This window comes from Pelodiscus sinensis, chromosome 3 (assembly GCF_049634645.1).
Source record: "Pelodiscus sinensis isolate JC-2024 chromosome 3, ASM4963464v1, whole genome shotgun sequence".
NCBI lineage: Eukaryota > Metazoa > Chordata > Testudines > Trionychidae > Pelodiscus > Pelodiscus sinensis.
The window spans coordinates 164,499,563-164,522,310 of record NC_134713.1 but is presented as its reverse complement, the minus strand read 5'-3'; the positions used below and the strand labels follow the sequence as shown (position 1 = coordinate 164,522,310).

Genomic DNA, 22,748 nt, shown 5'->3' with positions numbered 1-22,748 from the left:
GGTAGAGGGACTCTCAAATGAGCCTGGCGTCGAGCTGGGTGGGGCAAGACTGTCAAGACGGTCTGCACAAACTTCTGTAGAACCTGCAGCACGGTAACATGGGGCCATTGCATGCCCAGAGGTGTCAAAAAGTTGGGCAACCAAAGCAGGCACTGCAAAAGCTTTACTGTCCCTCAGAGAGGTTGGCAAGCATGCAGCAGAAGCAGAGAAGCTGCTGTCTAGGGGGGTCTCTTTAAGCACGCATCTCAGATAGCCTTAGGCAACAGCACCTGAAAGCAACTGCTGACCTAATGCCCTGCCTGAATTGGTTCTGGGTGGCCTTTTATGCAAGATAGTATCCAATCAGTCTTGATGCTTTCTTTCGAAAAAGCAGATCGCTTTTTCAATGTGCTTTTGTGTATGGACACACTCTTTCAAAAGAAGTTTTTTCAGAAGATCTCTTCCAAAAAACCCTTATTTTGAAAGAAGCCTGTTGTCTGGACATAGCCTTATATACTCCTCTCATAGAGGTGGCTTTCCTAGACCACTGGGAGAACTTGAACATGTGGACAAAGCATAGAAGTCAGGTAGTCCAAATCTCAGGCCTACCTCTGTGCCATGCTGCCTCCCACTTGCTCTCAAGGAATTGGCTCTGCAGAGCTAACGGGATAAAACCTAATCAAAAACTTGTCTTTGCCACAAGCAGTAAAAACAGAGAAAAGCTCATTGGGTTATGGTTGGCACTTCAGATGTCAACATTATGTTGTGATACAGTGTTGCATTGTTTGATAGTGATGAGGTGAGAAAAGGCATGCATGGGGGGACAAAAATAAATTAATCCAAGAAGCATTCATCTCCCTAAGCCACTCAGAATCAGTTAAATTAAAAATGAAAGCATGTGTGGGGATTTCAGGGCACAGCCCTGGTGCTCCTGGCAGTAAAGTTGTGATTCACAATTCATTTTAAGACATTGAGAAGTTTTCTACATGGTTTGGAACTTGACTAATGCAAATGTCTTTAAAAACAAACAAACAAACAAACACAAATAAACAAGCCAAAACAAGCTTTTCATGGATGTAAGCCCATGTGAAAAATGTGCAGTGGATATGTTTTTTAAAAAACTGTGGTTTAGAACTTTTTTTTTAAGAAGAGGCTGAAGGGGCTCATCTTACAAAGCACTGTGTGTCCTAAAACCTCACTTACTTTGTGGAAATTGTGGGTGCTGAGCTCTCCATGGGGGCACTAGGACAAAATCCTCAAAAATACTTGGGTTTCTAACTTCTATAGAGTTAGGAGGCAAAATACCTTCAAGGATCGGGGCTTCAACATTCTATAGTAGTGGCCCAGAATCATTACATGTTTGAAAATAATGTGTAGATATGACTTTCCATAGCATTTTAAGCAAATACATACACTGTGTTAGCATGTATTATCTCTGGAATGCTGTAAATAAAATGTATTTCAGAGACTAGTTTGTTAAAATAAACACATTGCATACATTGATTAGACTGGTTACATAAAATTGTGTTCTCAAAGTATGTATTTACCTTACTTTGGTATGCTGGGATTAACTAGTATCTAGGAACCCATAGGAATTTCAAATTTGTCTATTTCATTGTGGATTGTTTAAAAACAAGTTAGACTTCCATGGCTTTCTTTTTATTTCAGTATGCCATTTATTTCAACTCTTCCACCCCTTTTTATAACATTTTCACAGCAGGGCTAAAGCTGAAATAAGCTACGCAACTTGAGGTACGTAGTTTATTTTGGCTTTTGGCACTTGTCTATGCAGCAGGAAGTCCGAGAAAGAGCACTTTTCCTCTGACTTCCCTTACTCTTCGTAAAATGAGGGTTACAGGAGTTGGAGTAATAAGTCCTCCAGCTAGACATTATTTTCATATTATGTCAAAATAGTGGCATGCTGCGTAGATTTGGGACTATGTTATTTCGGAATAATGTCAGGTATTCTGAAATAACACTGCTATGCAGACATACCCTTTGAAGGGACAAAGTGCTTCCAGCCACAGGGTGGGTTGGGCAAGGGGGAGAGAAAGAAAAGATGAGTCCGCATCTACACAGCAGGCTATTATTTGCTGTCTGTTTAAAGAGAGTGCACTGACAAAGCTCCACAAAGGTCACTTTATGGAAGATCCTCTCTCCTGGATGTTTCCCCAGCCGTTGATCCAGCTACTCCTAATCTGACTATACTGCACCTATATGTGACATCATAAAAGCTTATAGAGTAATGCAAATGCCATCTATGCAAAAAGGTCCAGCTGCTATTACCGAACCAAAACATTGGTTCTTCTGACTTTTATATGTTTTTAATATTTGGTCTTTTTGTTTTATTGCTGCACGTTGTTGCACGGCATACCACATTTCTTAATTTCTACACAGCAACTGTGGTTGTTGCGTAAAACAGTCAGTGGTACACTTGAAATATGGCAGTATTTCCTATTTTAAGTTCAGGGAAATGGTATCTTTTTAGATATTGCTGTTAGCAAATGTGGCCTTTTAAACTTCTAATAATGCCAAAAATATAAAAGAGTAACGAGGCATCGTGAATAAAATTTCGTATTTCTGGATCTAAATTCCAGCCTCCAGCAAGGATTTTGTCTGGTGGAAATTTACTGCTTTATATACGTGTACTGAAGAGTGCCTTACTTTCCCATTGTGAATCGTATAAGCAGTGCTGAAAAGTATATTTGGCTCCTACGACAGTTGACTGTTTGGGTTTGCTGAAAATTGGAACAATCTCATCAAATGTGGAGCATCTGTTCCCTCTTTCATTTGCCAGTATTGAGAACTAATTGTTTATACTGTCATTTTTGGCACCCTGAGAACCATTTTATAGGAAATTATTGCTGAAATCCTGCTGCCTCTGGAATTAGTGGCAAAATTTCCATGATGCCAGGATCTCCCTGTTGATTCTGAGAATTTACGCATGGCTGACAACCCTGAAAATCCTTTGTTTTTCCTTATCTCTGTGATAATGCAACATCATCACTACCATGAAGATAGGGTATATTTTGGAGTCCATCAGCATTTCTAAGTCACGTTGGGGAGTCACAGTTGAGCAGTTTGTTGCTGCACCTGTACTTTCAACCCCTGCTAGTCAAAAGAACAATAAATGTGGCATCTAGAACAGTGTCACTAGGACTAGGCCAATGGGCAAGACCTGAAATATCTGAATTTTACTGTGCATCTGAAATACAACCATTTTAAATTCTTTGCTTGTCTGACTCAAATCAAGTTGTTTAGCCAGGTAAAGAATCTTCAGATACAGAGAGTAGTAGTGACATCAACAAAAATCAGTGAAGGACTAAGATCTCAACTTAATCTAGAGAATGAATGACTGGTTCTTTGATCCTACTGCATTCTTCAGTCACTTGAAGGCTAAACAAATTCTGTTTAACCAAGTTTACTTAGGTTTTAAATATTTGTGCTTTTCTTTTGTGTAGATTCTGTTGTATAAGAAACTGTTACCATCTAATCATATTGCTGTTATACAAGTGCAGGTAACGCTCCTCAGATGAAAGCAGAATTTATTACTAATAGGGAAACACATATTCCATAAAAAAATACTTCTCTGGCCAAACTTTCTTGAAGTGGCATATGAATATGGCAGGAGGAGACTGCTAAAATTTAAATAATAGAGAAATCGTTTTTACAGGCAAAATGCTAAATTGCTTCCATTAGTTTGAAGTGTAGGAAAACTAGTGACTTATTCTGAGGAAAAAATGTTTTGGGTTTTAGTTGTCTTAACAAAAAATTCTACTGACAAATGTAGAGACTATGAATGCAATTAAACTAAAATAATTAAATAGGTTGTGGTACAAGGAACGAATTTGTTTGACACAGCAGAGTTTGTACAATTAATTCTGAAAACAAGGTAAAATATTCCAAAGAAGTTCACCAGAGATAAGCCTTAGTACTTTATTTCCCAAGAAGACAATATCAGCAAGCTTAATTTTAAAGTTTATTGCTGTTTTTATTTGAACAAGTCAATAAATATACAATGGCTTTTTAAAAAAAGAGAAGAAAGAAACAAAATGTAGAAGCCCAAAGAAAGGAAAATCAGTAAAATGAGGGCCTTGCAGTTTTATGCTCCAGTATTCACCAGGATGTGAAACAATTTTTACAGTGTGGGTGCTGACAGCCATTACATCAAACTGTAAACCATGTATATGATAACTATGGACAGTATGGCAGCACCTCATACACCCCTAGTTCCAGCATCTATGGTATCCTCTACTGTGCACTTATGTACAGATGTGCTCTCCATTGGAGCAAGTTGCCTTTACCTTCCTTATTTTGAGCACTTCTAGTATTTAGAAGCTTAACTGAGCACTGCGGTTTAAAAGTTTCAGAGGGGTAGCTGTGTTAGTCTGTAACTGGAAAAACTTAAACTAATAGTCTTGCAACACCTTAGAGACTAATGAAAAATGTGGATGGTATCATGAGCACCGGGAATTAGTTGTGAGAAGGGTATTTTTTTAATCAACCTGTGGTTGAGTAATTTGGGTTTTGAGCTTGAGGAATAGCTACTGGATTTGTGGCTATTGATATGACAGATGCATTTTATGAAAGTGCTTAGAGCATTAGCTTTTTGTATGCGGCATAAATCCAACCAGAGCAATACTTTGTGAGAAAGTCCTGGATTTCAAGTTCTGTAGGCTGGGAGTGAGGAGTCGGGACAAGACTTCATTTTACCAAGCACACTTAGGGGTAAGGCAAGCAATCACTTAACTATGACCCCACATCATCATAGTATCTAATGTCTTAATCTTAATATCAAAGGCTCAGGAGCCTGTGTAGCTCTAACTTCCACCGAATGCCTTGGTGGCTCTTCCTCAAGATAGCTGTTCCCAAAGAGAGGCATCATCACCTCAGCAGGCTCCTGGTCTGAGGAGAAGCCTTATCCAACCAGTCAGCTAAAGGTGGAAGAGAGAGGCATCTCCTGCATCCATTCACAAATGAGGCTTGCGGCTTGATTTTCGTGTCTGAAGGATGACTCCTCTTGACCAAGTGCATCCAGAAACGCCATTAATACAAAATACACCCGCCCTCCCACAGAAACGCGGAGGAGGGAGGAAAGCAGCGGCGGGGGGGAGGGGGGGAAGAAACCTGGGCCATTAAGCCATCCAAAAGCCAATGTTTACAGCCCCAGTCACGTTTCTGCCTGACCAGCCAGGCCTGACAGGTGCTCCCGGCGGCCACTTTCCCCTGCCATTCCCGGCCATCTCGCCCCGTCTCCCCGCGCTGCTTTGCTGGGAAAGCGCTGGCGGGCCCGGGGAGCACCCAGCTCGCTGCGGCCACAAGGCAAAGAGGGGGAGGGGGGCGAGAGGGAGAAATCCGGCCCCCGGGCCCGGGAGCAGGGGCTGCCGAGGGGAGGGAATTGCTCCCAGCCCCTTCTCCCCAGCGTGGGCAGAGCTATTGCGAGTCCTACAGCGCCAGGAGAGACTCCCAACTTCCCGCGGCCCGCCGGGCAGAACGTGCCACTGCAGCCCCGAGGCTGGGGCGCCGCCTCCTCCCCCGCGCTCTTCGGGGTTCTCCTGCTGGCCTGCACCCGCCCAGGCGCCCGCAGCCCCTCGCGGCGTTGACCTGGTCTCGGCAAGTGCTGCTGGAGCCGTGGTGGCCGGGGGCGGGGCGGGGCAGGAGGAGGGCTCCTGCAGCTCCCGTCCCCATTGGAGAACGAGCTGCCGACAGCTCCAGCTGGAGTGGGTGACTGGGCTAAAGAGGCTGAACCTGCCCCCAGGAGCCCAGGGAAGCTTTAAGTTTTAAAGTGAGAACTTTCTTCTGGCAGAGCTTCAGATTCCAGGGCGAACCCGGTCTCTCCCTTCCCCTTCCCCCCCTGGGCAGGCTGTACAATCCTCGGCAGTGTCCTGAGACTGTATGGTCAGCTCAGGGGCGACCTGGCCAGGACAGCCGCAGCCTTTTCCTAGAGGACAATTAGTGCACCAGCCTTGCTGTCAGCTCGGCGAGCCCTCCCGGCGCCTCTCTTCCTGCTCCCAAGCCTGTGATCTCTAAGCTGCCGGGCGGTTTTCTGTCGGGGGGAGGCAATAGGAGACTCGCAGCAGTGACTGAGGAGCCCTCGTTGGCAGCCCGAGTTGGTTTAAGCAGCACGAAGGGCAGCGATAATGACCGCTGACAAGGAAAAGAAAAGGTAAGCGGGAGGGGAGACTGGGGGCGGACAGAGTCGGGGGAGGGGATACGAAGGTGCAATTAAAATGGGAACTGTCACTGCAGCAGTGGTGCCCGGGGGGTGCATGGTTAGTGGGACTCCGCTAAATTACCATCATCCCAAGGACACCTGGGTGACTTCTATTGCTTCTCCGAGTGTGAGGCTGTTGCATTCGCTCCAGGCCCTAGCGGCTGGGGCTGCAAGCGGGCGCTTGGGGATCCCGCAGCAGCTACTGTCGTGAGGAGCCCGAGCCGCCTTCTCTTGAAGTTCACGGCAGGGCATTCCGCTGCCTGCCTGCGGGATCGGGCCTCGAGAGGAGTAGCGGCAGGAAAAAATGTCTCTTCGCAGTGAATTGTCTTGGCTGATCGCCGCAGACGCGGGGGCAGAGGTCACTTCGACGAAACAGCGCAGATCACTTTCCCACACCGAAAACCGCTCCCAGCGACACACATAAGACTTTTTAGCAAATGTGGAGGAGCCCAGCTCCTTCCTTTCCCAGTCTGTGGTGGCTCTCGCAAAGGTGACTGGAGTTCGAGAAGAGCCGGGAGGGGAAGGGTTACACGCAACATAGCGGGGGTTCACACAGCAGGGGGCTGACTAGGGCAGAAGGAATTCCCCAGCACGAAGGAGTGATCCCAAATAGGTGGTTTCAGAAGCTCCTGGTGATGTCATATACATGATAGGGAAACGTAGCCTATGCAGTAGTGTGGATCCAGTCCTGTTCCCTCATGCGCCCATGGGAGCTTCAAGGAAACATGCAGCCTACACACTATAGAAACCCCGCCGCCGCCGCTTCCCCACTTAAGTGTCCGCTGGGTATGCTCGATACCAGAGTAGATTCCACGTTAATCCAGCCCCATCCACCGTCTCAGTGTATCAAAATACCGTGTGTTATCTTCCCTGTGGACTTTCGGCTAGCGCAGGGGCCGTCGGCTAATGTCAGTTACTTAGTCTAGTTGTTGTGAATCCGGTGTATAGGCAAAAAGTGCAACTCTCCGTTTTTGTGACGTCGGTTTAAATCTAATCTAACATTTAGCCCAAGCATTGACTGGAACGCCGACTAGTCTCTGCGGCAGCTGCTGTTCGAGGGAGTTGAGCTCCTAGTGGAGTCAGACTCTTTCTTGTTTTGAGAGTCTGCACTTCAGTTGCATTGGAAGTGAGTGTCCTGGAAGCGGCGCTCTGAAGAGATGCACTGGGAAACATTCAGGTCTCTCTTTTCTGGTCGGCTGTATTGAAGAGGTCTCTGACACCCATAGGCGAAGGCTCTTCCCTCACCTCTGTTATATTTACTCCCACTTTCTTCTCCCTTGGAAAGAACCCTAACTTCTACAAAATGGGAAAGCTTTGTTTTCTGGTGGGGAATCAATCATCCTCATACAAAGAAGAATGTACAGTATAATTGGAAATACATAACTGCTCCCATAGCTGGTCATTTGAAATTCAAATCATGCACATACTCGTTGTTGACTGTGGTCTGTATACTAGTTCTCCAGTCTTGCCAATTCTCAGTTAGTTTATTAGTAGGGGATTAGGCAAATGCAATTTACATGAAGATTTATTATCTTTAATGTCAGTTAGGTTATTATATTTCAGGTGAAGATGGTGTTTTAGAGGGAAATAATTAAACAAAACAAATAATTACAATTACATGGACAACATGAAAACTATGTTAACATTTATTTATTGCATATTGCTGATAAATTTCAACCTATTGAGGGGTCTATAAGGCAGCATCATAATTTTGAGGATCTGATGAAATACTAGAATGTAATATTAGATGTGAAGGACATGGAGTCTTTTTTAAACTGTCATTTGTTTTACTTAAGAGTTGAGGGCTCTGGAAGTGTTTTGAGCACAGTTATGGGCTAGGTGGGTATATCTTACTCTTATGTTTATTTTTGTTGCAAGAAGGGATGTAAAGTAGGGATTGAATTGTATCTTAGTAAATACATATATCCAAAGAAAACAGAAATCAAGGTATTCAACCTCCGTAATTACGACTCAGAATAATTTCCCTACTGAATCTTCATACAAAGTTTTTGGTGGAAACAAAAGGAAAGAAGTCATGAACTATAGTCCAAAACTCCCGCAGACAATTAACTCATGAAATCAACGAGAGTACTTGCATGAGTAAATACTGTCCAAATAATTACAAATTGCATGCTTGACCTCTGTGTTGAGATATTTAAGCTATTTTATACTATCAGTGTTTGCAAGATTGGCTTTTGTCATTGAATACAGACATATAAATAAAAGCTGTACTTTACGAAGGAAATATCTTCATATATAGTAGTTTCATTTACTGATATATGCTAAGCTTTTACAAATTGTATTTAATATTTCTATTTTAATTTGTGCGCTAGTTCTAAATCATTGACTGAGCTACACTATGAATGGACTGAGATACACTATGAGAGATAGGATAACTTTAGGTAAATTGAAAAACTTAAAAAACAGCAAATAGTCTAGTAGCACCTTAAAGACTAACAAAACATGTAGATGGTATCATGAGCTTTCATGGGCAAAACCCACTTCTTCAGATGACCGGAGTATAGGGTTACAGGGTCTGAAGAGAGTGGGTTTTGCCCACGAAAGCTCATGATACCTTCTACATATTTTGTTAGTCAAGTGGAACCTTAAAGATTATTTGTTGTTTTTTAAGTTTTTCCTGTTACAGACTAACTCGGCTACCCCGCTGAGGTTTTGGGTAAATTGTATTTTTTAAAACATCAGCATATGAGACATTAATTTATTAGGGTTAAATCATTTTAATCACTTACCTCTGTATTTGTTCTAAATGTTAGTTAACTCTCTATGCAAAGAATGAAGTACGGGATAATATTATGTAGCCTCAAATCTGTTTTGAAGAAAAGAATGAAAAAAATTCATACAGTAAGGTGCATTTATAAAATTATATAGTATGTTTAATAAACATAATTTTCAGACTAAAAAATCAATTTTAATGAAAGACAGCTTTAACAGAACCCCCTCCCCCCACCTAAAACACCTAAACTATATATGAGCACTGTCTAATGCTCAGAATAATTTGAAGCTGACCAGATCATACAATGTGACTACACTGCAATTGTGGTACTGTAATATTGCAGTGTAAATGTTTGGACTCAGCTGGAGACAGACCCCCAAATTTCTACACTGAAGTTTTACATTCCTGCAGCTCAAGTCTGAAGCTCAGGGGCCAACCATGGGTGTTTTGTAGTGTGGACTGTGCCCATCAATGGCAACTGAATCATGACAACAGTGTAACTGTCAAAGTAGTTCAGTTACTCTTTGTCATCCTGCAGCACTTAGAATGAATGGCTAAAAAGTTCATTTCTTAAGGAGTGGTCCTTGCCACAGGGTGTGCAGGTTTAAGGCTTGTGGGTAGAAGATGAAACCACTGCTGGCTCTGGAGGCTTTCTGAATTTTCTTCTTTTCTCTCTTTGCGTTTGTTTATCTAAAGTGCCTTAGAAACTTTCGATAAAGCACAAAATGGAAATGTAAGGTGATCTCAGTTCTAATCTACTGGCTATGCTTAAGTTCTGAGTTTTAATATTACTGGCCCTTAAGTAAATCACTTGACATTCCTGTGCCAATTTCCTTCTCTCAGAATTGGGTTAATAATATTTAACTCTCTCATAGGCTGTATTAATAAAGGTGAGCTTTTAATGTTTGCATAGCTAACTGAAACTGAAAATATTTTATTTACATTTGTCATTTTTATAATAATGATTTATTGCCTTTAGCTCGTCAGTTATTGCGGTATTAACTTGATTTCTACTCAGATATATAGCTGGAAACTCTAACTTAGGTCATTTACTAGCACAATTTATAATCAATTTTACTGAGGAAAAATGATGATGGTAATAAAAATCTGTTTTGTAGGACTTCCATGCAAGTCTTGAGTCATGAGCCTTGAGGAACAGTTCTGTCATCATAATTCAGAGGCAGTCCATGAAAGATAATCCATGACATTTTACATTGTGCTCCATTCAAATCAAAGATCATTCTCAGATTCTCACAAGGGAATTTCAGGACAGGTGAAAGAGATCTGAGTAACATTTTATATAAAACAGTCATGTTGTCGCACTGAATTATAATGTCTAAAAATCTGATCCGAATAATCTACCACAAACTGATGGAAAATGAATAGACTCACTACTTTAAATTAATCAGCAGCAAACTTCTTTATAGGCATTTTATATTCTTAAACAAAAATTTAAATACTTCTTAGAATACTAATTTAAAAAAATCATTAAAAGAATAAAATAAATTTTGTTTGTAAGATTATATAAACTTAGAGTAATCAATACTGTATACGTTTAATCTTCATATTCCAAACATGATCATATGCAAACTGATCATAAAGGTTTTTCTCAAATGATATTTCAGTATTCTGACAGCTTCTTTTTCAGCTATTTGAAATGTCTTTGTTTTTTTATTTAATCATGATTTTTTTTTGTTTGCAATTGGTTATTTTCTTATAATTCCTTTTTTTTAATTCAAGAAACATTGCAGGGTCAAGACGACTTTGTTCTGTGTCTATCAAGAACATAAGATTTAGTGTTCCATGTGGAAGAGTCTTCAGCGTAAAGCAAATGAGTGCAAACACTGTCAATGTTGCTGTTTTGCTACCATTGTTAATGCTTGTTTGGTGTTTCCTGATAAATTCATTCAGAACACATATTGCTGGAAAAAAATCTATTAGAGACTTTCCAGTCAAGAAAATGAACTCATACGATGAGAAATATGTATGTTTCACTACTGAGTGAGAATATGACTGCAGTGATTTTTAAGTGAACTTTTGTAAGATTATTTCATGATCTATGTCACCAGAAAAGTTTCCTGGTGATTGTTAATGACGTTATACTGAAGTCAGACCAATTTTTTTTGTAAGCTGGGCAAATTTATAGATGCTGTGTGATGCTGGGAGAGAGGGGACAGGAGTGTAAAAAAATTGACTAAAAGACCAAACATCTGATGCTTAAATATCCCTGTTTAGTTATGGCTATGAATGCTTTTGTTAATATTTAAAGCTTGGTACTTCTAGATGCTAAGAAACTCTTTTGAGATACTTTGTGCCTCAACTCCCATTGACCTGTTGCCTCAAAGGACTGATTTTGCATAACCAAGGTGAATGAGAATTTTCATTTACTTTAATCGGAGAAAGATTGGTACTAAGAGCATTACCATCAACAGAAGCTTACACATCCTTACTCACAAAAGAACTAATCCAATTGTTAAAAACCGATTTCCATGGACTTCAGTGGCACATGCATTGAAGTACAAGGGTGGATTTCAGTTCCTCTGTCACCTTTCATTCCACTCACAAATATTTGGATTTTATACAAGTTGAATGGCATCTTTGAGTGGAGTACTACATACTGATTTTCTGTTAAATAATACTGCATTTTCTAGTAACCTGTTCTTATCTTCAGTTATCATATATTCACCCTATTTGGATAGTATGAAGGGCCTGAGTACTGGAATTCTGTTATTATGAGATTCATTATATTTAGGGACCTACCTTACTGTAAATCTACTGAATCTTTCTTCTTGCATTCTACCACACATCTAATTTTACAGTGCAGCATTCTTACACTTAAACATTCAAATATATAAATTTCAGAACAAGGTTTGCTGGGCACTGTGAAACTCTGTGGCTACATCTAGACTACAAGCTTAGTGCGCAAGAAGCTTTTTTCAGAAGAGATTTTCTAAAAAACGTCTTGTGCAAGAGAGTGTCCACACTGCAAAAGTGCATTGAAAAAGCTACGTGCTTTTTTCCACACTGGCTGGAAACTATCTCGCATGTAAGCAGTGATTGCTATGGACAAAATGGACACCAGGGCACCTGTGATTTTTCCTCTTCCCTCTTCTTCTGAAAAAACTCCCTCTTTCCCGTCCACAAACGCCTTTTTGCGAAAGAGCTCTTTCACAAAGAGGCTTCTTCCTCGTAGAATGAGGATTACCAATGGCACAAAAAGCCCTCTTCTTTCGATTTACTGTTGAAAGAACGCGCTTACAGTTGAGATGTAACTCAAATTTGTCAGAAAAACAGGTTCAAGTTTTGTTTTTCCAACAAAACTCTGTAGTCTAGACATAGCCTGTGTTTTTAAGTACTTCTTCTAAACGTCAACATTTGAATTATCTAAAAATAATTACAAGCTTCCAGTGAACAAAATTTTATTTCCCTACCTTTAAAGAGTTTTACAACCTATGCAGAGAGGCAAGGAACATCCCCTCCCCCCGAGTATTGCCTTTGAAATTCAACTAATGTAGAACCAGTTACTACAACCTGTATTCATGGAAGGAGATCTTACTCATGTGGGTAGTTCCATTGAAATCAACAGAATTATAGTATTTGTATGAGTAAGCATTGAAGGATTGGGCTTTTTGTTACTAGCATAGTAGCCTGATTTGCAAGGAATGAAAAGAAGTTGTATAATGAATTGCCATTCATATTTCAAATGTGACCATAGAATTATACCTCTTGCTCAGTTGTAGTGTTTCCAAACATATGGTTGGAAAAACAATGCTCAAGCTCCAGTCTAGGCTGAAACTCATTATAATTGCTTTCTTTACATTTATGCATCTTGCTACAAGACATGAAAAAAACAACCTCGCGGAGAAAAGAAATTTCATGCTGATTCATTTCACCCCCTTTCTTGTTGTGAATATCACAGTGAAGATATTGATGGCCAATGAGGCACAGTAGGGTATATTATTTTACATTGTAAATGCTATCATGGAAAGGTGGGTGAGGTTATATCTCTTTTCAAGCTCACACAGAGCTCTTCAAGTCTGGGAAAGGTACTCAAAGGGTATGTTTACTCTACACTGTAATATAACATTGGGGCTAGGCTATGTCAGCTGACTCAGACTCACAGGGCTGTGATGGTGTGTTTGGTGTTAGGCTGGATCCTGGGTTCTGGCACCCTCCCCACTCACTGGATCTCGGATCCTGAGCTCCAGCCCAAACCCGACCATCTGCTGCAGTTTTACAGCCCCTATTGCTAAGGTGGGCATGTCACAAGTATTTTATTGCACTATAGAGACACCCAAGTGTCACAGTTATATCTAAAGTGGAACAGGTTTATCATGAGAGTTAACATGTTGTAAGACAATAGCTTTCAACCTTTCCAATTTTCTGTACCTCTTTCAATAATCTGATCTGTTTTGCATTCCCCCAAGATACTTGCTTAAAAACCGCTCGTATATAAAATCAGACATAGAAATATGCAAGTGTCATAGCACACTATTACTGAAAAATTGGTTGAATTCTCATTTTTATCATATGATAAAATAAATAAATTAGAACATAAATATTGTACTTACATTTCAGTGTAGTGTAGCAGTATAAATAATTCACTATATGACATTTTAATTTGTACTGATTTGGATAGTGCCAGGGGAACTGACAGCCTCCATGGGCTCCAGGGAAAGGGGGGAGATACAGTGGCTTTGAGCGCCTGGAAGGAGCGGAACAGAGGGTGGAAGGGGCAGGGTCAAGTGCAACTAGTCCTCAGTGCTGCTCGGAGTGCACCATGCTGGTCCCCAGACAGCCCTCCGTGCTGCCCAGAATGTGGGGCCCTTCCCCCTCTTCAGCACTTAGTGCTGCCCAGAGTGCACCGCACAGTGCTCCAGCAGTGACTGAAAGGGGTCCGGGACTCTGCCACTGCAGCAGCCTTCTCCTTTCCCCCATCTATATGAGCTTGATGCTGCCTCCTAGCAGACATCTGAGTACCCTCAGAGGTATAGGTACGCCCCGGTTAGAACCAGTTGTAAGAAACCCATTGCAGATAAAGTGAACATTTAACATCTCTGCAATAGGAAGACAAAGGACCCCATCATTTTGCAACAGATGAGAAACCTACAGACATATCTCCACTGGTAAGAGGATCAATATGCCTCACAACACACCTTTCAAGATCCATAGGTCCTACATATGTCACCACATGTGGTGTATATTCCTCACCTGCTACACCAAATGCACTACTAAGAATTATGCAGGTGAAACAAGACAATCACTATGCTCTTGAATGAACTCACATAGACAAGACAAAAACATATTACCCAAGGGTGAACATTATTCACAAAATGCTCACTGCATATTTGACCTCTCAATACTTACCCTCAAAGGAAACAAGCACTACACCTTCAAATGATCGGCATTAATAACTTCTTGTTAGACACTAAACATTATGGACTTAATAGTATATTAATGACATTGGATTTATAAGTTATTGCAACAATTTATAACCCACCAATCCTCCGGGCTATGTCTACACAGCAGCGTTATTTCATAATAAATGACGTTATTCTGAAATAACAAAGAGCACCTCTACACAGCAAGCCATTATTTTGAAATAATGGCAAGTGGGAGGACTTCTTACTTCAACTCCTGTAACCTTCATTTCACAAGGTATAAGGGAAGTCAAAGGAAGAGTGTTCTTCCTTTGACTTCCTGCTGTGTAGACAGTGCCGAAAGCTGAGGTAAGCTATTTCGACTTCACCTACACAGTTGATGTAGCTGGAGTTGTGTAGCTTAATTTGACTTTTGCCCTGCTATGTAGACATGTCCCTGCAACTGGAGAGGTGATAACTATCCACTTCACCTTGAATGGTCTTTTACAGCATGTTAACCCCTTATGCTAAACAGTCTGTTCCAATTTGTATCTAGTTGTGTCATTGAGTACTTTCCCAAACAAGAGCTCTGTGTCAACTTGAAGGCTTGTCTCTTTTATCTACAGAAGTTGGTCCAATAAAAGACATATCGCCCGCCTTGTCTCCCTAATGTCCCGAGACCAATATTGCTACAGTAACACATTGTAACAATATTGCTACAGTAAGACAAATAATTCTATACACAGACATGTATTTTTTTTTTGTTTAGATCTGGTAATAATGAAGCATGGTGAATAGGGGTATTCTTTTCAATACAGGCAGTCCCCGGGTTACATGAATCCGACTTACATCGGATCCCTACTTACAAACGGGGTGAGGCAACCCCGCACTAGCTGCTTCCCCCCAGCAGACCAGGGAGACGCGAAGCTAGCGCCCCGCCCCCAGCAGACCAGGGAAACGTGGAGCGGCTTTTCTCAGCAGACACCTCAGCTTGAGAATAAAGGACTGACGGAAGTGAGGTGGAGAATAAAACTGAGCTCTGGAGAAATGTTTGGCTAGAGTTTCCCCTACAATATGTACCAGTTCCGACTTACATACAAATTCAACTTAAGAACAAACCTACAGTCCCTATCTTGTACGTAACCTGGGGACTGCCTGTACTAGAGTGCTTGCTTATACATCTTAAGTACATACTGGAAGAAAACTGTGTGTGGGCATTTCATTTTGTGGCATAGTGTAGGGCATGAATTGTATGCCATTATCCAGGACACACCACTGTAGATTAAAACAAAATGCAAATATATTACAATATGCAGGTGCAATTTTTTAATGTTACTTCCTTGAGATAAAGTTTGTTATCTGTCAGTCTTGTGCTGTGTTCAGTACCTCCTTAAACATTTGTTGGAGCAAAGTGTTTTAACTAGCTGGTTCTTTTCATTAGACTTGCAAGATTGTTCACAACTAAAAAGTTTGCTTTCTATGGGAAACAAAAAATATGTGAAACTGTATAATGCTGCTTTCCAAAAGCAGTGTAGAATACAGTATTTGATTTAAGATGTACAGTAGACCTTGGCTGATAATAGCTAGCATCCCAAATTGGCCAAATTTAATTATGCTTTTTAGTGTTTTAGCCACCCTAAGGCTACGTCTAGACTGGCATGATTTTCCGCAAATGCTTTTAACGGAAAAGTTTATCCATTAAAAGCATTTACGGAAAAGAGCATCTAGATTGGCACGGACGCTTTTCCGCAAAAGCACTTTTTGCGGAAAAGCGTCCGTGACAATCTAGACACGGTTTTGCGCAAGAAATCCTCGATCGCCATTTTTGCCATTGGGGCTTTTTTGTGCAAACAGTTTTTAGCTGTCTACACTGGCCCTCTTGCGCAAAAACATTTCCAGAAAAGGGCTTTTGCCTGAATGGGAACGTCAAAGCATTTGTGCAAGAAGCACTGATTTCGGACAGTAGAACGTCAGTGCTTTTGCGCAAAATCAAGCAGTCAGTGTAGACAGCTAGCAAGTTTTTGCACAAAAGTGAGTACTTTTGCGGAAAAACTTGCCAGTCTAGATGCAGTCCATATGTAATTATGATTTTAGCTCTTTTGTCTGCATGATTGTATTTAGCTCTAGACATTTTTTAATTGTTTTACTATCTAAATTAGCACACAGAATTTGCAAAGGACTGTTTGTGATACAGTTCTTAACAATTAGATTTCTAACTTAATTTTAGGCTGTTTTATTTTATAAAGAGTTTGAGGTGGGATAAAACACCCATCGTGCTCCACTGTTCATTGCATTACATGGTACAGCTAATATTCAATATTCCATCCTATAGAAGCTTGTTAAATGTTTTGTTTAACAAGAAGCAAAGTTGCTTTAGTTGAATTTTTGTGTCTGATCTTCAGTCAAAGAGGTGCCCTAATCTTGACCCTGTGCTCATGATTATGTGTAGTCAGCAGTTTTCCTTGATTAAGGGAATATTTACATTGTTTTCTCTATAAGATTCAATCAGAAAGATTTATAAAACTTTGCCTATGTTCTATTTTAGCCTGTGGTTGAGTGATTAATATCAGATTAGTATCAAGTCTGTGCATTGGGCAGATGCATGTTTGGTTTGTATTGGTTTTATAAGGGCGACACGAGATGGTTTCTATAGGGTTTTTTTGCTTTTTTCTGTTTCAATACAGCTAAAAAGTAGGCAAACATACTCTGCTTTATATGACAGCAATAATAATGACCAGTATCTTGACTCTATGCTGTATTTATTTACATTGCAAGTCAATTGGAAGCAAAGGAGACAGTTTTTACTTTTTCCAATCTCAAATTTAACATTTGCTTTCAAACATTTTAGGAATTCACATAGTTGAAACATAAATACACTCTATTTTCTAAAAGTCTTCAGTAATTTATAAATAAAATCAAACTTTAAAAAAATAGACCTCAGCACCTGTGACCCTCTCCATTATCAAGGAGCAAAATGTGAAAATGTCAGAATTAAATTTTGTGTCACCTATAAAAGTAGTGTTATATGTGAAGTAGATATTAGTTAACTAATTCTGAAAGAAGGAAAATATCAACATCAAGGATGTCAAATTCTGTCTAGGAAGCTGGCCAAATTGCACTTCTTAATAGTTGAGTTTAAAAATACCTAGGTTGATTTTGAAATATCAGGGCCATATATGGAATTGTGTACCTAAATGACTTAAAAAATCTGTGGCCAGATTCAGTTCAAGCTGGTATACATTGTCTTAGTTCTGTGAAAGACATTGGAGTAGTATCAACAAGCTTAACAGTCAATACTTGTCATTGAGATAAGTGAGGGGCAATTCATAACTCTCTTACCATTCTGTGAATGCACAGTATATATAGAGGAAAGATGATTATGGCATTTTTAACAGTTCCCCTAACTAAAAAGTATAATTGTATTAATTGCAATAATTACAAACACATAGCTGAATAAAGGCTTAGGGTACAACTAGACTACAAGTTCTTGTCAGAAAAAGGTACGCAAAATGTGCTCCGCATTTTGCGTACCTTTTTCCAATTCTTTCGTCAGAAGAGGCTTTCCGACATTTGGCCTGTCTAGACTGGGCCAACTGTCAGAAAAAAAAACCCCCTTTTGGAAGCCCCCTTCTTCCTCTTTTGGAAGCCAGTAGAACGAGGAATACAGGGGCTTCCGAAACAGCGCATTTGCTCTTCCACCAAAAAAAAGCGGAAGAGCAAACGCATTCCCTGGATGAGGCGGAGTGTTTTTGGGATACCTCTGGTATCCCGAAATCCTCCCGCAGTCTAGCCGTACCCTTAGTGAGCTGAATCTTTATTACATCAAGTATCTTTAAGACAAAATCTTAAGACAAAAACAGTAGTGTATCAAATCCATAGATGCTAGGAAGCTAAACTAAGTGCTAGATGAAGTGGGTCTTTGGACTTAAGGAATAGAAAGGAGCCTGCTTTAACTGATTATTATAGTATTGATTTACATTTCTATATGCTTTCATTTTAATAAATGAGCAATATAAGTATTGTTTTTTCTTTTTTATTGCTGAGGTGTTGCTTTGATGCTCAATTTACATGTTACATGAAGATTTCAGATTATGAGTAGTATTTCAATTTTTTCCATGTATCACCTCCAGCAGATGAAGACTCTGAAGCCTATTGATTCCAAAGACAGCTGGATGTCTGTGCTCCCAGCTTGACAGGAACACAGCTAGGGGTGTGTCTACACAGCAAAGATATTTTGGAATAACGGACGCTATTCCGAAATAACTATGTGAGCGTCTACACAGGAATTCCGTTATTTTGAAATAATTTCAAAATAATGGACGGCTTATTCTGACTTCTGTAAACCTCATTCTATGAAGGATAATGCCTATTCTGAAATAGCTATTTTAAAATAAGGCATGTGTAGATGCTCCACTTCTGCTATTTTGAAATAGCCCCTCACCAAGGGCATTCTAAGTTATTCCTCCTGAGGCTCTAAATCGAGATAGCACATCTACATTAGGAAAGCCTGCCTCAGACTAATTTTGAGGCTTCGCTGCAGTGTAACTGTTCTATTTCGAAATAAGCTATTTTGGAATAACTATTCCGGGATAGCTTATTCTGAAATAACTGTGCAGTGTAGACGTAGCCAAGATGATCATTATGAGCAGATGAAGTTGTGTGACTTTGGGGGTGTAGAATAGCTGCTACCCCATGCATAGTTCGCATCCTCATATAAATATTCTGTAGTATACTAATATTCATCAGAAATGTTGTATAAATTAGTCAATGATCTTTTTCACAGTCTTTTTGCTACTGGGTCTTTATAATTATTTTTCAAGTCTGCATTAGGTACCTACTGATGTGAAATGTTGTGCACCTTTCTAAATTATTCAGCACCTTCGCCTCCCACTCTTACTTCAATGACTCTCCATTGACTCCTTTCCTGTTCTTTTCTTCCTGTTGTGCAGCCTGTGGCAGGATCAGAAGCTAGAATACCGCATCATTTTAATACATTGTAAGATGTGTCAGTTGCACATATTTAATTGACATTTCTTTTAAAAGCCCTTTCCTTAACAGTTTCCCTTCTCATTTTGGAAAATAAAATTTTATTGTCTAGGGAAAAGATAAATGTCTATGCATGAAGATTTTTAATCAAGGCAGTCTGAAGTTATATGTGTAATAAAATTAGCAAAATCATTAGAAACTTCTATATACCCACTAAAATGTTAATATCTATTGTAAATATTTAAGCATCTTATTATCTTAGTCTGAAAACATGTGGAGGCTGAAGGTAGACAAATTCAGATTAAAAATAAGGCACACATCTGTGATATACATGCTAATTAATCATTAAAGCAACTAACTTAGGTACGGTATGGTGGAATCTCCATTTGCAGTTTTGAATGAGTTTTGAATACTTTCTAAGGGTATGTCTACACTAGCCACTCTAATTTGAACTAGGGTGGCTAATGTAGTCATTCGAACTTGCAAATGAAGCCTGTGATTTAAATATCCTGGGCTTTATTTGAATGTTTCCTCATTGCAGAAGGAGTAACGGTAGTTCGAATTAGGAGCTTTAATTCGAACTACCTAGCCTGTGCTGCGTGTAGCTGTGGGCAGGCAGTTCAAACTACAGGGCATTTTAAAATGGCGGCGCTCGGGAACATGCAAATAAAGCTCAGCATATTTAAATCCTGGACTTCATTTGCAAGTTCGAATGACTACATACCCTAAAAGGTATGTAATAGATCAAACAAAAGACTGGAGGTTTGATGCAGAAATTACAGGATGAGCATCTTTGGACAGTGTTATGTAGGAGGTCAGTCTAAATGATTACTATGGTCCCTTCACCCCTTAAAATATATGAATATTTTCATTATTATTAAATAAGAACATAAGAACGGCCGTACTGGGTCAGACCAAAGGTCCATCTAGCCCAGTATCCTGTCTACTGACAGTGGCCAGCACCAGGTGCCCCAGAGAGGGTGGACCGAAGACAATTATCAAGCAATTTGTCTCCTGCCATACCTCTCCAGCCTCTGACAAACCGAGGCCAAGGACACCATTTTATCCCCTGGCTAATAGCCTTTTATGGACCTAACCTCTATGAAATTATCTAGCTTCTCTTTAAACTCTATTATAGTCCTAGCCTTCACAGCCTCCTCTGGCAAGGAGTTCCACAGGTTGACTACACGCTGTGTGAAGAAGAACTTTCTTTTACTAGTTTTAAACCTGCTCCCCATCAATTTCACTTGGTGTCCTCTAGTTCTTCTATTTAGGGAACTAATAAATAACTTTTCTTTATCGGCCCTCTCCACATCACTCATGATTCTATACACCTCCATCACATCCCCCCTCAGTCTCCTTCCTTCCAAACTGAAAAGTCCCAGTTGCTTCAACCTCTCCTCACATGGGACCTGCTCCAAACCCCCAATAGCTTCAGTTGCCCTTTTCCGAACCCTCTCCAAGGCCAGAACATCTTTTTTAGGTGAGGAGACCACATCTGTACACAGTATTCGAGATGTGGGCATACCATAGTTTTATACAGGGGCATTAAGATATTCTGGGTCTTATTTTCTATCCCTTTCCTAATAATTCCTAGCATCCTATTTGCCTTTTTGACTGCCGCTGCACACTGTGTGGAAGTTTTCAGAGAACTGTCCACGATAACTCCAAGATCTCTTTCCTGCTTTGTCATAGCCAAATTAGCCCCCATCATACTGTACGTATAGTTGGGGTTATTTTTCCCGATGTGCATTACTTTACACTTATCCACATTAAATTTCATTTGCCATTTTGTTGCCCAATCACTCAGTTTGGTGAGATCTTCTTGGAGTCCCTCACAGTCTGCTTCTGTCTTGACTATCCTAAACAGTTTGGTATCATCTGCAAACTTTACTACCTCACTGCTTACCCCTTTCTCCAGATCATTTATGAATAAGTTGAAAAGGATTGGTCCCAGGACTGACCCTTGGAGTACACCACTAGTTACCCCTCTCCAATCTGAAAATTTACCATTTATTCCTACCCTTTGTTTCCTGTCTTTTACCCAGTTCTCAATCCAAGAAAGGACCTTCCCTCTTATCCCATGGCCATGTAATTTACACAAGAGCCTTTGGTGAGGGACCTTGTCAAAGGCTTTCTGAAAATCCAAGTATACTATATCTACTGGATTCCCCTTGTCCGCATGTTTGTTAACCCCTTCAAAGAACTCTAACAGATTAGTAAGACAGGATTTCCCTTTACAGAAACCATGTTGACTTTTGTCCAACAAATTATGTCTTGTACATGCTTCACAATTTTATTCTTTACTATTGTTTTGACTAATTTGCCCGGTACTGAAGTTAGACTTACCGGTCTGTAATTGCCAGGATCACCTCTAGAGCCCTTTTTAAATATTGGTGTCACATTGGCTACTTTCCAGTCAATAGGTACAGAAGCCGATTTAAAGGATAGGTTATAAACCACAGATAATAGCTCAGCAATTTCCCATTTGAGTTCTTTTAGAACCCTTGGATGAATGCCATCCGGTCCCAGAGACTTGTTAACATTAAGTTTTTCTATTTGTTCCAAAACCTCCTCTAATGACACTTCAATCCGGGACAGTTCCTCAGATTTATCACCCACAAAGGATGGTGCAGATTCAGGAATCTCCCCAACGTCCTCAGCCGTGAAGACTGAAGCAAAGAAATCATTTAGTTTCTCCGCAATGGCTTTATCGTCCTTGATTGCTCCTTTTATAGCTCGATCATCTAGGGGACCCACAGGTTTTTTAGCAGGCTTCCTGCTTCTAATGTACTTAAAAAACATTTTGTTATCATAGGCAGCAAGGGGGGTGGCAGGAACTAGTGCCCGTGGGGAGTCAGCTTTTCAGCCAGCTCCCTGCGCATGTTGGTTCCCATGGAGCTGCGTGTTTCCCTCCATTACCCCCCAGCTGCCTTCCACAGAACTGACTCCCCACAAGCACCGTGTTTCATGGAGCCGCCTGCTCCCCCACCCCCACACTGTTGCCTCTGTATTAGGCAGCAGGATTGTGGGGGGGGGGTGCTGTTGCAGCTTCTGTCCATGGGGAGCTGGGGCCCCCTGCAGACAGGGTTGGCAATCAAGAGCCAGTCTGTGTGGGGACCCAGTTTTTAAATTGGCTTCTCTTGTGGACCGGCTCCACCTACCACCCCACACTGCTGTCTCTGATACAGAGGCAGCAGTGCAGGGTGGCAGGCAACTCCCCAGGAGTGGGGCCAGGAGTCGGGAGTGCACTGACTGCCATCCTCGTCCCAGCAGGGAGCATTTTATTAATTGTGTAACCACTAAAAATTGTTGCAGGTACACGATAACTAAAATAAACCATATCTAATATCCCTAATTGTAAGCATAGCACTAAAGATAAATGAAGATCATTTGCTACTAAACATTGTTTCTGAATCTTGTAACATGCAAGATGAACAAAAATGTGGCAAAATTAATGGAGAAAGATCACAAC

At 40.6% G+C, this 22,748-nt stretch overlaps 1 protein-coding gene across 1 annotated transcript in view; it reads left to right on the top strand.

Moving 5' to 3' along the window:
• The first annotated feature begins 5,699 nt into the window (after nucleotides 1–5,699).
• Nucleotides 5,700–22,748, top strand: part of EPAS1 (endothelial PAS domain protein 1) — a 158,766-nt gene continuing 141,717 nt past the window's right edge. The window contains exon 1 of the mRNA XM_006125477.4: nucleotides 5,700–6,145. Coding sequence (XP_006125539.1) covers nucleotides 6,120–6,145 — 26 coding nt within the window. The 5' untranslated portion in view covers nucleotides 5,700–6,119. The remainder of the gene's footprint in view (nucleotides 6,146–22,748) is intronic.